A 15,114-nucleotide genomic window follows, 5' to 3' on the forward strand; every position below is an offset into this window, starting at 1 on the left:
ATTCCGATCACTATCTAATCAGAATCCGACGTCGGACAGAGCGTCAGCGAGCGATGTGTCGCCTGAGGCAGCGGTCTACAGTAGTCGAATGGCACGGCAAGAGCAGCGGTGAATTCAATGGCGGAGCCAGCCCGGGTGATTTACCCGGGCTGATCTCCGACGGTGGGCTATGCCGACGAACTCTGAGTTATTTTACCCGGGTTGGCTCTTCTATTTTCTTTTTAAAAAAAAATTTCTTACATAAATTTAAATTGTTTCGCCGTGGAGCACCCGGGCTATAGCCCGGGTAAAGTAAAACATGGCTCCACCCTTAGGTGGATTGACGATGTCGCACACAGATCATGTAAGAAAAACTACGTAGTATAGTATTTCTCTCTCTATATATATATAATTTTTTTTTGAAAATGATATTTGTACTGTAAAAACATTTTTGCGCGGTAGCAAAAGGAGCTAAATAATTGGCGGAGTTGAAAGAGCGAAGAGAATGAGAAAACAACGCATTTTGAATTGTTTTTTTTTTTATTTTCATGGGCAGAATGGAGCAGCAAGCGGTGTCAGTGTCACGCTTATCCAGCCCGATCCTGCTCAGTTTGGGGATCTCCGCGAGGTCCAAGAGGGAGAGGGAGAGGGAGAGGGAAACCTCCTCCTCCTCCTCCTCCTCCTCCTCCTCTACCCCATTCCGACCACAGATGACAAGGAGTTGTCCTTGTCTCTCCCGCGCCAATCGCACAGAATTGATCTGTTTCTGTCGTCTCCCACCGCCACCACCCACTCGCCCCACGCCACATCGTGCCGCTACTGCTGCTGCTGTTGTTTATTGCTGCAGCCGTGGTGGTGCGCAAAAGGACGGGCCCTGAAGCGTCCCATCGCGCCAGGGGGCCTCTGCTCCCTCCCTGCTGGCTGCTACTAATAGTGAGCAGAGAAAGGAGAGAGCAGTGAGAGAAGCGATCGATGCAGAAAGAGAGTTTTCACTTTCCAATTTCCCCACCGCACCACTTCACATGCATCGATCAATCCATCTGGGACTGAGGGCCTCAGGACCAATCGTCCATGCGACCTGTCCTTTTCCCTGCGCCACCTGCTGCTGCTGCTGCTGCTGCCTGGCTGGCTGCTGCCGCCCTTCCAAACTCCCCCATGACTCCGGGCGGTGACAATTCAAATTTTGTCCCTTCGCTTTTAATGGCAAAATTAATTGCTCCGGGCACCACTCAATTCACCCTCCACCACCACCTAACACCCACCCTCTTCCCCCTCGCTCCTCACAAAAGCTGCTTCGTTCTTCTGTACATCCATGGCGTATTATAGTAGCTAGGAATTATTTGACGATGAGTACTGAAGAGATATTATCGTGTTAATCCATGCAAACACAGAGCTTTCAGCGTTGATAAAAGTTGGGTTCTTATTGTTGATCGTCGTCGGCGTCAACTAGTTTATGTTACATGCTAAGGAAGTTGAAGAACGGAGCGGTCACGAATCACGATGACCGCCGCCCCTCGCCGCCGGCGATTGTCTGGATCAACGAGAGGAGCTTGGCCTGCTTGCGCGCCCACGCCTCCGCCTTTTCCATCTCCTCGGCCTCCGCCTCCGTCCTCAAGTGGCCCATTCTTTCCCTCCACTCCGCGTCCGCCCTTTCCAGCCACGCCTTTTCTTCCTCCCTCAGTCGCCGAATCCGCTCCTCCACCTCCTCCACCTTCTCCCGCTTCCTCCGCGCCTTCTCCGTCTCCATTTGCTGCTCCAGCCGGCTCAGCCGCCACGCCGCATCCTTCCGGTGCTGCGCCCAGGCGCGCCGCCCCTCCTCCACCTCCTCGCACAGCCTCGCGACGAGAGGCAGCTGGTGCGGCGCGAGCTCCAGCGCCGGAGGCGGCGAGATTGAGAGCGAGAGCGCCACTGACGGCGCCGCCGCCGCGGACGAGGAGCTGGCGGGAGACGGGGAGGGGTCGTTGCAGGTCATATTGAGCGCGTGCTTCTCCGCGAAGGTGTGGAGGATGTGCTCGTACGCGCTAGGGGAGGCGGCGGCGGCGGCTGCGGAGGCGGCGGAAACAGAGGGTGGAAAGGCGAAGGGGGAGGAAGAAGAGGAGAAGGAAGAGGAGGAGGAAGAGTGGTTGTTGGCATTGAGCTTGAGCTGCTTCTCCTTGAAGACTTCCCACCACTTCCCGAGCCGCTTGGGGGTGCGGCCGGGGAGGTGGGCGGCGATGGACTTCCACTTGTTGCCGTACCGCGCCTGCAGGGAGATGAGGAGGGACTGCTCGTCGGGGGAGAGCGAGCCCTTCTTGAGGCCCGGACGGAGGTAGTTCCTCCAGCGCTCGTGGCACGACTTGGGGTCGCGGTGCAGCGGGCGCCCCATGCGCTCCGACACCAGCGCCCACTCCTTCGCCCCGTACTGCTTCACGTACTCCCGCAGGAGCGCGTCCTCCTCCGGCTGCCACCGCTGCCGCTCCCTCATCATCCCATCGAACTGAGAGGCAGCGCCGTGGCTCGATCGACTAGTTAAAGACCAATCAATTCAGGCGAGGACGCGACATGGAGGAAAACCGCATGCATGCATCAGAGCAGTGTCTCTTCACTGTCACACAGAGAGGAGGGGGGAGGAGGAGGAGGAAGAAGAAGAGGAGGGTGGTGGTAAAAGATGATGTGGTATGGTATCGGTGTGGATGTGTCGGGGTCTCTCTGGTCACATGATGTTTCGTAGCATTGAATGAGTGGGGGACTGCTCATGTTGGGTTGCTCTGCTGCTCTGCCGCTGCTCCCTTCCTTTTCTGGTCCATACGCACCATCCATTATACAAGCAGCACCGTGCACTGCACCAGCCATTTTCTATTCTGCTACGTTACAAAACTCCCAACTTCTCACTGCACGCTCTTTTCGGGGAAATTTGTAGCTATACATTAGTTCTCGGAATAATGATACCGCGGTAAGATATCTACATTGTCACTCAAGCATTTACAATTCGATTCCACAGTTATAATATATTTCTAAAAATTGTCTTCCAAATGAAGAACGTAATCAAAGGATACTGGGCGTCTAGACTGTGTGCACTTACGCTGTCTGGAAACGACTGGTTCATATCTGTTCCCGTTTTCGAAACACTGGAAAACGTTTCCATCCGTGGAACTTACAAGAAACGGCTGGTTCATGTCCGGCCCGCTCCCCTTTGTCGACTCATCCTCGTCGCTTCCTCTACCTCCTCGTGCTCATGGACGTCCTCCTCTCCCCCATGCCTCATATATAGCCTCTCCGCCGGCGCCACCGATAAAAACTTCCTCCTTTACGACCATCCCTTGTCACCGCCGACGTTGCCGCTGCCAACGAAGAAGGCCTAGGTCGCCGGAGATTCCCTTCCGTCATGGCACCGGCGGCCAACCCTCGCGTGCGATGCTGGAGAAGAAGAACAGGGATGAGGCGATTTGATAGCTTCTTAACGGATCAAATGGTTAAGATCCAATAATATTATCCAATAAATTATAAATCCAATACCCTTTAACCATTAATCCTTAAGTAATTTGGACGACTCTTGACTCAATTTAATTGATCTTTAATTGGACTTCGACGTTTCCAAAATTTAAAAACTTCAACTATTGCCGTTTTCTATTTCTGTTTCTGTGTTTCCCATTTCTCATCTCCAAGTTTTCAGACAGTATAAGCGTGCACTTCTCGATTTATCTTGGTAGCCGATGAAAAAGTTTGATGAGACCGAATCGATCATCCGACTAATTGAGAATTTTTTTTAGCTATACATTAGCCACATACAAAGTCTTTATTTACGATCATTATCTACCTTTTTAAAATCATTGAATTTTTTTTGATATTTTATTTTATTTTATTTTATTTCAGAGTTTAGTCGAGCCACTAACAAGCGTTGGATACGAACGCCCGCACCTCTGCGATTAGGGTTTCCGCCCACGCCGGATCGAGCAGCTCCACCGCGTGAAACCCTCCTTCGCGAAACTTCGCCACCACGCCGCCGCCGACGCCGCCGACTTCTCTCTCCAACATTTCCACGAACTGCCGCTGCCGGTCGACCAACGGATCCCCTTCGCAGCCCGTCACTAGACACCTCGGGAGATGCCTCAGCTCCGCCGGAACCGCCGCCGCCGGGTTGCAGAACCGATGGTCCCGATCCGCGCCTTCCGGCAGCGCCAGCCTCCACAGCATCTGGTTGGCGCGGAGGGGGAGTGTTTGGTCCTCCTCCGACCTCGTCTCCGACGGAGTCATCTCCTCTCCGCCGAAGTAGGGCTGGTTGAGGATCAGCCCCGTGAGCGTGACCGGATGCAGCTCCAGGGCCGTGAGGAGCAGTCCGGCGTGGTAGGCCGTGTTGGCGCCGGAGCTGCTGCCCATGAGAAAGCACCGGGAGGCGTCGCCGTGGCGTGACAGCCACTGATCTCCCCCATCTCGACCTAATTGGGATCGGAGCCAGAGCACGGCCTCCGCCGCGTCCTCGTACGCGGCGGGGAGGCGGTGCTCCGGTGCGAGGCGGTAGTCGACGGAGACGATCAGGGCGGAGACTTGGCGGGTCATCGCCTCGCAGAAGGCGTGGTAGAAGGCGGTGCCGGCGCTGAAGACGACGAAGCCGCCGCCGTGGAAGTAGACGATGACGGGGAGCTTGGCGGCGGGAGGGAGGGGGTTGGGGTGGTAGATGCGGAGCCAAGTGCCGTTCCGAGGGTTGAGGGGGACGTCTCGCGAGAGGACGTCGGCGTCGGGTTGTTCGCCGGAGGGCGGGAGGACGGGGACCGCGGGTCGGATCACGGTGCCGTCGGGGCGTTCGACGATTTGGAGGAAGAGGCTGGTGCTTTTCGTGGAGGGACGACTCTTCTGCGCCTCAGAGCCCGATGAGTTCTCCATGGACAAGAACAGAGAGAATTTCACAGCGGCAAGGATTTTGAGCTGCAATTCGACTCAAACAGCGTAGCTCAATCTCCAGGTAAGTAAATTTTTTTTTTTTTGGCGTGCTTTGCATAATAAACATATTATAATAAACTCTACGTCAGGAAGCTTTTGACGAAGGAATTTTAAAAAATTAAATAGATTTTTTTTTAAAAAAAAATCTTTTTAGATTTTGAAAGGTGCCAAACTACAATTAAGTTTCGTTGTCAGATGATTTACAATTCAGCATCATTAATCGACTGTTTATTTTTTTGTTTTCTTGCCTAGCAGATGGCTTTATAAAATGAGTTTATTATTCAGACACTATTAACAAAAGAAAAAAAAACATTATCATCGATATGCTTTCTGACCTATTCAGACATTATTAACTAAAAAGCATTATCGTTTATATGCATATCTTTTATTGACTGTTTAATTTTTTTTCACTTGTTTATGCATTTTGATGGACTGTTTAATTTCTTCACTTGGTTTTCTTTATTTATACATTTAAATTGTACTGTATTGCCTTAAGATTATTTTATATTTAACATTATCATATCTATCTATATAAAAAATATTAGTCGATGTTCCATAAAAGATTTAGATGTAGTTTGTCGATCTCTAGCGTGATTGGTAGAAGAGTATTTTTTTGATACAAGAATCTTATGCACGTCATTCATGACATAGTGTCACTTTATTCTATTATGATATGGTCTTAATCGATGAGGTTGACTTAGCTACAATTAGTTGGCCTAATAGAAAACTAAACATATTAAGTATATAATAATAAATTGAACGAGGAGAGGAGGAAATTATTATTTTTACTATTTTAAAATTTAGAATATATATATATATATATATATATATATATATATATATATATATATATATATATATATATATATATAGGATTTTGTTATGCCGCGTGACATCTCATCTGCGACTCGTGGGCACCGTCTCGCTCTCGCCACTGTTGCTGCCTCGTCCGACCACCGTTGGTTGTCGGATCGGGCGTGTTCGACGTGCCAATCGTCGGTGCACTGTTCGACGTCAGATTCCCGTCGGATAGTGGTCGGAATCCGACGAATTCGATCGAAAATGGTAGAATCCCGCTGGCAGCCACTATTGGTCGAATCGCGGTAGGTTTTCGGTCAAATTACGATCGGAGACCGACCGAGGAAGGATCGTCGGCGCACAAAATTCGATTGGAATCCGCTGTCGGATGGTGCACCGGCGACTAGCGCTTCCATCTTGCCCGGGGCGGCGGTCGGCGGTGGTCGAATGAGGCGGCGATGACGGCGGCAGCGACGATGATGCACACGAGTCGCGGACACGTCGCGGACGAGGAGGCGTATATATATATATATAAAGTATATATAAGAAGTGATATGTTGCGCGATTAAATTTACGCGATGGTGCGCAACTTCTGACGTGGTTGGGATTGTGATCTAATCTTAATCCTCCAAAAATCGCATGGCCCCATCCCCATCTCTCTATTCTTTGAAGTCGTTATCACAATTAAGGTCTTCGAAGTACACCATCGATGCATGAATTTCGTTGCGTGATCAGTCAATCTCTCACCCTCGTCCATTGTAGTCGCGCCCTCTCCTGGTTCGACCTCCACCGTCATGAGCTCGTCGAGCACACCATCAGTGTCATTGAGATACTCCGTTCCAATCGCCTCCTTGACATTGCCACCATCGAGGTCTTCGAAGGCACCACCTTTGGACACATGAAGGAGAGGGAGGTGGGTTAGGTGAGGACAAGGAAGCAAGTCACTTTCCAGGACTTGTCCTGGAGGCCATAGACAAGGACATCAAGACCATAGAGAAGCGTGGAGTGTGAGGAGACGATGGCGGTGGTGTTAAGGAGGCGGTTGGAGCGAAGCATCTCAACAGGGCTAGCGGTTTGCTCGACAGGCTCGTGAAAGTGGAGGTCGAGCTAGGAGAGGGCACGACTGCAATGGACAAGGATGAGAGGTTGGTTGATCACGTGACGGAGCTCATGTGTTGACAGTGTACTTCAAAGACCTCGATGGTAGTGGCAACTTCGCAAAACATATCAGAAGTTGTGCAGCGTTGTACAGGATATCACTCTTATATATAAAAAGAGACATGCTTTTCCCACCCCCCTGACCACACCCCCGCCCCCCCCCCCCCCACCTCCTCTCTCTCCCTCTCAAATTACATTCCTATCCTTTTCTTTATTTTTTAATTTTTATTTAATTTTATTTTTTAATTAATTTTATTTAAAAATAGCTCTCATATATTTTTAATTTTATTTAGTTTTATTTTTTAATTAATTTAATTTATTATTTTTTTCATCAATACTATATTTTTTTTCAATTTTTATTTAATTTTATTTTTTAATAAATTTTGTTTATTATTTTTTATCAATACTTTATTTTTAGAATTTTATATAAATTTTATTTTTTAATCAATTTTGTTTATTATATTTTTTTCAATTTTATATAAATTTTATTTTTTAAATAATTTTATTTATTATTTTTTTCATAATACTTGTATTTTTTTCAATTTATTATTTTTTAAATTTTATTTTTTTATTGATTTTTTTTTTGTTAATCAGTTTTTTATTAGTTTTATTTTTTTGATGAGTGTTTTGACAGATGTCAATGGTTGAAGAATGTGTAATTTAAAAAGAATGAGAGATTCTGACATATGTTATGTGTCAAGGGTTAGAGGGAAGGATGATTTAAAGGGAGAGAAGGTTCTGATATGTGTCAAGAGTTGGATGAGGATAATTTAAATATCGAATTAGGAAGGTAATTTAAAAAAGAGAGAAATTTTGACCTACGTTAAAAATTATATAAAATAAAAAAATAATAAACAAAATTGATTAAAGAAATAAAACTAAATAAAATTTAAAAAAATAATAAACAAAATTAATTTAAAAATAAAACTAAATAAAAATTAAATAAAATTAAAATATATATATATAAGTATTAATGAAAAAATAATAAACAAAATTAATTAAAAAATAAAACTAAATTAAAATTAATTAAAATTAAAAAATATATATATATAAATAAAATAAAATTAAAAAACAGAAAAAGGATAAAATGGTCATTTGAATGGGAGAGAGAGAGAGGAGGAGAGGGGGGTGCGGTGTCAGGGGAGGGGGGAAAAGCAATTTAATACACTACTACATGAAAATGCGGTATGAAAAACAACTTTGGATGTGACCGGCCCGCACGGGCGGCAGTGAAGCATGGTTCGGCCCGCTTAAGATCAAGCAAATTGTTTTAAAAAGCAAAAATAAATTCAAACAAAATAAAATTTATGATCCACGAAGTTCTTTTCTCGATATAGAGATATTAAAAGAGCAACTACTTCCCAATTCTTCGTCTCAAATCGATCCTTTCGAACCCTAGAAAGCAATATTCACACTATCCGAGGAGGGATCTCCGGTTTTGCTGGCGGAAGCAATCCGCCGCTCGCCGCCTCTTCTTCGTCGAGGAAGAGATCATCCGTTCCGCGGAGCACGGCGTGGAGGCAGACGACGGCGGCCCCCACTGCGACCGCTCCGAATACGGTCGATCCGACGCTGGAGAAGATGAGGGCGGCGACCGTGACGACGCACAGAACGCCGAGGACGGTCCCGTTGTCGACGGATCGGCCGAAGAGGAGGATCGGCTGATCGCGGGCGAAGAAGAGGAATATCCAGGCGGCGGCGAGGGCGATGAGGGCGACGAGGGCGCCGGGGTGCCCGAGGAGGGAGACGGCGAGCACGGCGAGCACCAAGAGGACGTAGTTGGAGCGGAAGTAGGCGAGGTTGCGGCGGAAGCGGGCGGCGGCGAGGGCGGAGTTGACGGGGAGCGCGAGGGCGCCCGGGTCGACGAGCTGCGCCCAGGGGCGCTGGGAAGAGATCAGGGCCTTGCCCTGCTCCTTGATGCCGGAGACGAGGTCGCTGTTGCTGGCGGTGGTGGAGGCAGAGTGCCGGGACGGCGAGGCGTGGAAAGCTCCTCCGCCTCCAGCCATGGAATTTCTTCCCCCCGTCGCCGACTTTCAATCGAAGAAACTAGAAGGCAACTTAAGCAAGACCCGAACACGGAAAGAAACCTAATTGGACGGCGTAAGTGGGACCCTATACTATAGCCGCTGAAAAATAAAATAATTGAATGAAATAAAGAAGATTAATAAATTTTATTCATCTATTTTTTATTTTATTCCTAATAAAACACTAAATGAAGAAAAAAAATGAAAATTACAATTTATTTATTTTCTTGAAAATAACAAATAAACAATTCACCATCGACCGAGTTATTGACCAGGAGTATGACTTACGGCATGCAACATCTACCCACGGTTTACCTTCCAAAATAACGTTCCCAGCAGTCTCATTCAAGTGTGGGTACAGTATTCGGGTAAGTAGCTCTGAAGATCTCGTCGGTGGAGTAACCTACCCGATCTCTGTCACTCTTCCATCTTCTTGCTCGTGCAGTTGTGCTGCTGCCTCTCGCTCCGAATCTCCGATCTAGGTCGTAGCTTCCGGCAAGGTATGGGATGATCCTCCTCCTTCCACTTGTCTGTTGCAATTCTTCGGATTTGTCGTTCATAAATCATATCGATGCTTTGTTCAGAATCCTTTTTGGAGCTTAACTACCAAAGACTTTTCGCTTTCTTAGATGGGGGGAAACAAATCAATTTCTTGTGTTATTGTTGTTGTTTCTTTCGTAGTTACTGTTATATTGATTCCTCCCTACTAGGAGGAGAAAAAGGTTCCTACTGGCTGTTTATCTGTAAGATACCTCCGAATTCTTATAGCTACACTTTTCATTTTCAAATAAACTGACCTTTTGGGGTAATATAGAAAATAAATTTTGTCCTCCCTCTTCCTAGTGATTCACTGTTTTACTTCGATTCGATTTAGAATGATAGAATGACTTGTATTTTTAACATTTATACACGTGTTTTTGGATCTTGTCCAAGAAAGGCTAGGCTTTGGTGCAAGTTCTATTTTTTCCGCTGGTTTAGTTTCAAGTTTTGAGATTATGCTCTGGTATCATTTTATACTTATGATTTTCCCCCACTTATTCTTACTTTTCGAAAATTCATTGTATTTTGATTGACGGTCAAACTGAATTTATTTTATGTGCTGTTTGATGTGAATCTTGATAATAGTGCAGATTCATGATTGACTTTGAAATACATGATAAATTAAGTTCTTGTGATTCATGAGTGCCTTATTTGTAACTTGTTATCAATTTTAGTTGCGGTAAACTTTCATAGTTGTATGATATTGAGATAGGCAGTGTGGAGTGCTGACTTGTACTTATGGTATGATGGAATAAAATAATGGCCATTGCCATCCAAAGCCCAAAGTAAAGAGGTGGGCACAAATCTTGACGTCATGAATACATATCTAGAGGTAGTGTAAAAGTGTGCTTAAATAACTCTTGAACACATATCTTAATGTCATTTGCATATGGTTTGTGGTGCCTTCACCATCCAAGTGCCTCAATTTGCAAAAAATGGGCTAAGTGATTTTCTAATCGAGTAAAGCAGATGAGGTTTTCACATAGTTGTAGATGATGAAGAAAAAGAAACTAGTATATGCTCATAGGATTAGGTCAACAATTATAAAAGAAAACTTCATCAAAAGGATTAAAATTGGTGGATATAATGATTCGGAGTATAAACAAGGCTTGCTTACACGAACAAAATGGATAGTACAAGGCTACAGAGATAGGTATAGACAATTTAACTATATCATCCATGCTCCTCAAATTGGATAAAATATCCAATCCAAATGAATACTTGAAAAAAAAAAGTTAGATGAAATTATTAAAGGTATACCCTACAAATTTATACTTGGTGGAAATTTGATTAGACATATAGGGAGGGGTGTACATGGAGGTCTTGGATTTGGAAAAACAAAGATATAAAAGGAGAATTTTTTGGATTTTGTTACAAAATGTAATTTTGTACTTGTTAGCAGAACTCCCACATGGTTGAGAAGCACAACTTTCTTTATTTTTGCAATACAGTACCGATCCATAAGTTGTACAATAGTTTTTTCTTGCGAAACATAATAGCTAGAAGTTCCAAATGTGCTGCTTATTCTTGCTTTGATATTTTCTATGTCCTTGGTTTGTAGTTCTTAATATCATGTCATCATCAGGTAAGATTACTATTTACTTTGTCATCTTGGAAGTATCTTTATGTTTCTCAGTAATCTATTTTATCTTTGTTGTTGCTAATGCAACAATTTTACTGTTTTCTTGTTTATTCAGGCGATTTCTTTGAAAATGGCACAGAAATATCATTTATGTTGCATTTTTTTCTGGATTGCTTGCTTGTTACACCGTGCCTCATCAGATGGCTTAATGAGAATCAATCTGAATAAGAAGTCCTTGGACCTTGACACTCTGAATGCAGCTAGATTAGTGAGAAAGCAGAACATGGATAGTCTAAATAATGCTATCCATCATAATCTTGGTGATTCAGATATTGACATAATATCCCTCAAGAACTACATGGATGCTCAATACTTTGGCATCATTGGTATTGGCTCGCCTCCACAAAACTTTACAGTCATCTTTGACACTGGAAGTTCAAACTTGTGGGTCCCATCATCCAAGTGCTATTTCTCAGTAAGTTCTGTATGCAAGCCTCGACAAATCATGAATGTCTTCTTTTTGTTTGAAGGAAACCAAAGGCCACACTCCCACCAATGAATGTTTTGTCTGCTTGCTTTTTTTTGTAAATTTATTTTTTTATAAATCAAGTGTGGACTAAGTTTATGAAAGCTAATGTCTTTGCAGCTTTCCTGTTATTTTCACCATAAGTACAAGGCAGGCAAATCAAGCACTTACACAAAGGATGGTATACTTCTAGTCTGTGCACATTTTGAGCTCGTGCTGCATTATTTATCACTAGCTTTCTAACACAACTGGCCTACAATTTCTCTTCCAGCCTCTTTTTTTTTCTATGGCTTGTTGCTTATTTGATGATGAGTATTGTTACTAATATTCAAAATCCAAGCTCTACCCGGCCAATATATAACCAACATGTCATATTTCTGTCATATGTTCAGTTTCTGTTATAATTTTGTTAGGCAATGCAATTCTTTGTTTTCCTTTTATTTGTATGAAAAAATAATCTAGGTTGTATTGCTTTTCTTACCAGGAAAATCATGTAAAATAACTTATGGTTCTGGGATAATTTCTGGCTTCTTTAGCAAGGACAATGTACTAGTTGGTGAAGTAGTTGCCAAAGATCAAGTAGGTCATTTCCTCTCTATATATCTTCATCAACTGAAGTCATTTATCCTTTGCATCTTAAATTTCCAACCTAAATATCTATTTATCCTCTTGCAGATTTTCATTGAGACAACTAGAGAAGTTGGTCCAACATTCTTGCTGGCTAAGTTTGATGGAATTGTCGGCCTTGGTTTTCAAGAAATATCAGTTGAAAATGCACCGCCCCTATGGTATGGTTTTCTTTATGTCACTGTCAGGTACAAGGAGATTGCAAATGTGTTCCTAACATTAAGCATTACTGGTATTATTGTCTGCACTTTGCAGGTCTACCATGCTCAAGCAGGGTCTTATTGAGAAGGAGATCTTTTCTTTCTGGCTTAATAGGAATGCTGATGATGCAAATGGCGGGGAACTTGTGTTTGGAGGTGTTGATCCAAATCATTACAAGGGAAATCATACTTATGTTCCTGTTACACGAAAAGGATATTGGCAGGTAGAAGAAATATGTAACTGAAGGAAAATAGTTATAGTAAACTCCTGGTCCTCCTCTACATTCTTTTTGACTCATTTGGCTTGTTTGTATCAGTTTGAGATGGGTGATTTTCTGATTGCTGGAGAATCTACTGGTATAATGCACTTCCTTCAAATAAATACTATATGCTGAAATTTCTTGCTTCTTGATGTTTTGGAAAAAAAAAAAAATTCTAGGCTACTGTTCTGGAGGTTGTGCTGCTATCGTGGATTCTGGAACTTCATTGCTTGCTGGTCCCACTGTATGTTTTCGAGCTTTAAATGTTGGAAGTTGCTTTAGATGCTCTAATATTTTTTAGGATACATGTTTGTTGCTTGCAAAATAAATTTTTCATGCTTGTTCAATGGTAATAACAAGTCGACGATTGTTTTCTGGCACAGACAATGTTTTCATGTTTCTGGTTTGTCTTTCAGTTTTGTGAAAATGCTTGCACTATTTTTATCTTTATTGGATCTCATTGTGGCAATTCCTTTCTGTGATAAGCTTAATTGTTCAACAGATATAATCATGTGAACCAGGAGGGTATACCTTATCCTCTTTTTGTATGAACCATCTTCTACTTCCTCGATTGTGTTGTATGCCTTTACCTTGAATAACATGCCCTTCCTGACAAACTTGCACCTAACTGTGGTTGTTGGATACGCCTCCTGTAATGTCCTGTACAACTGGGGCTGTAAACAAGCCACTGTGTTCAAGTTTGTTCATTAGATAACCAAATGACCTCAAGCTGAGTCGATATTAATTTGACTCACATTTTTATGTTCAAGCTTGTTTCTTAAAAAATTTATAGATCTGGCTTTGACTGCGCCCAACTGTAGATAAGATCATTCACTTGTGAAATTAATGCCATTTATTTTCAACTTTTCTGATTTGGTTGCTGGCATATGAAAGCCAATATCATGCAGCATACTTTTGTCAAATGTCTAGATGAAGTCCTAGAGCAATAGAAGTTAAGAGTGTGTATGGACCATTCATCATTTTTTTGCTACTTAGTTAAAATGATTAATATTTAACATTGTCTCTTTCTATTGCTTTAGACCGTAATAGCGCAGGTCAATCATGCCATAGGTGCAGAAGGAATTGTTAGCACAGAATGTAAAGAAATTGTTAAAGAATATGGAGAATTGATACTCGAGTTGTTGATAGCACAGGTTTTTTCTTTATTCTTTGCCACTTCCTTTGAGCGTTCATACCTGTAAAGCTTTATGAACATGAGTATGTTTGTTTGCAGACACGACCAGAAAAAATTTGCAAACAAATAGGCCTGTGTATTTTCGATGGCTCTCAATATGTTAGGTTTGTTAAGCACAATGTGTTCCAAACTTATCAAAATTTTGCCAAGTAGTTTGATGATTTTCTGTCTGTTAGTTTATATTTAATGAATTTTGCAGCACTGATATCCAATCTGTGGTTGAAAAAGAAAAGAGAGAAGCATCTGCTAACGGCAACGTTCTATGTACTGCCTGTGAGATGGCTGTGGTATGGATTGAAAACCAGCTACGAAAGAATCAATCTAAAGAACGCATACTAGCCTATGTAAACCAGGTTTGTTTACTAGACTATTAGAGTAGTCTCTTCATTTTGATATCATTTTGGATGCTTTCAAATTTTCGCATGACTTCTTAATGGTTTCTCCAGCTCTGTGAACGGCTGCCAAACCCTTTAGGAGAATCAACTGTTGGTTGTGATCAGATTGGAAGCATGCCAAATATCGCATTTACAATTGGAAGTAGAATGTTTAGTCTAACTCCTGAGCAGGTATGGCACTTATGTATCCATCTATTAAGTCTCAGTTAGCTACTTCATAAGTTTCTTTTGTCGATCTAAAGAGAGGTTCCTCTGCCTTTTAATTCCACCCTAAGGACTTCGTCTCATTCTGTCTTGCCAAATATGTTAGCCTAGAAATTACTTTTATTTTATTTTCATTTTTGGCTACATTGTTCTGAACACAGCTAATTGCTGCTCTCTCATGTTTCATCTGCAGTATGTTCTAAAAGTTGAACAACAAGGCACAGCTGTATGTTTAAGTGGCTTTATGGCATTTGATGTGCCTTCTGCACAGGGTCCTCTCTGGTACTTTTTTTTCTCTTTTTTATTTTAATTCATCTCAATTTCCAATTATGAGATAGTAATCCATGTTTGGAGATCAATCATCAACAGATTCTTATGGCAAGCTCTTTTGTGCAGGATTCTTGGAGATGTTTTCATGGGCGCTTATCACACCATATTTGATTTTGGTGACAACAAAATAGGATTTGCTGAGAGTGCTTAAGAGGTTAAGTAGTTTCATGTGCCCTCCCTCTCTATATTATTTGTACCCTAACTATGGGCCATGATTGCATCGCAGCAACTAGCCTTATGTATATAAATACGTATTCAAGAAAATGAGATAGACAAATGTTGGTTAGGTTGCTAAGTACGAGATATTGTACAAACATGTTTCTGTATATCTAGAAGTTTGTAGCAATTAAGTTATACGGATTCATACTTTACATGGCTG

At 42.9% G+C, this 15,114-nt stretch overlaps 4 protein-coding genes across 4 annotated transcripts; 1 reads left to right on the forward strand and 3 right to left on the reverse strand.

Moving 5' to 3' along the window:
• Positions 1–1,381: 1,381 nt before the first annotated feature.
• On the reverse strand, positions 1,382–2,579 carry LOC141841271 (transcription factor AS1-like). Its single transcript, XM_074729418.1, has one exon. The coding sequence runs from the start codon at positions 2,444–2,446 to the stop codon at positions 1,475–1,477; it is 972 nt and encodes a 323-aa protein (XP_074585519.1). The 5' UTR covers positions 2,447–2,579; the 3' UTR covers positions 1,382–1,474.
• Positions 2,580–3,788: 1,209 nt separating this feature from the next.
• On the reverse strand, positions 3,789–4,839 carry LOC141841269 (carboxylesterase 1-like). The gene has a single exon (XM_074729417.1). The coding sequence runs from the start codon at positions 4,837–4,839 to the stop codon at positions 3,847–3,849; it is 993 nt and encodes a 330-aa protein (XP_074585518.1). The 3' UTR covers positions 3,789–3,846.
• Positions 4,840–8,136: 3,297 nt separating this feature from the next.
• On the reverse strand, positions 8,137–8,901 carry LOC141841274 (PRA1 family protein B5-like). Its single transcript, XM_074729422.1, has one exon. It carries the CDS (start codon positions 8,856–8,858, stop codon positions 8,262–8,264), a length of 597 nt encoding a protein of 198 aa, XP_074585523.1. The 5' UTR covers positions 8,859–8,901; the 3' UTR covers positions 8,137–8,261.
• A 374-nt stretch (positions 8,902–9,275) lies between these two features.
• LOC141841264 (aspartic proteinase-like) lies at positions 9,276–15,106 on the forward strand. Its single transcript, XM_074729412.1, has 14 exons — positions 9,276–9,376; positions 11,114–11,473; positions 11,645–11,705; positions 12,009–12,103; positions 12,200–12,312; positions 12,407–12,575; positions 12,669–12,708; positions 12,791–12,855; positions 13,652–13,765; positions 13,846–13,910; positions 14,006–14,159; positions 14,253–14,372; positions 14,599–14,687; positions 14,802–15,106. The coding sequence occupies exons 2-14, from the start codon at positions 11,129–11,131 to the stop codon at positions 14,884–14,886; spliced, it is 1,515 nt and encodes a 504-aa protein (XP_074585513.1). The 5' UTR covers positions 9,276–9,376; positions 11,114–11,128; the 3' UTR covers positions 14,887–15,106.
• Positions 15,107–15,114: the final 8 nt, after the last annotated feature.

The sequence above is a fragment of the Curcuma longa genome, chromosome 11, assembly GCF_044706935.1.
Source record: "Curcuma longa cultivar G26 ecotype Majalengka, Jawa Barat chromosome 11, ITB_CL_G26_1.1, whole genome shotgun sequence".
Taxonomy (NCBI): domain Eukaryota; kingdom Viridiplantae; phylum Streptophyta; class Magnoliopsida; order Zingiberales; family Zingiberaceae; genus Curcuma; species Curcuma longa.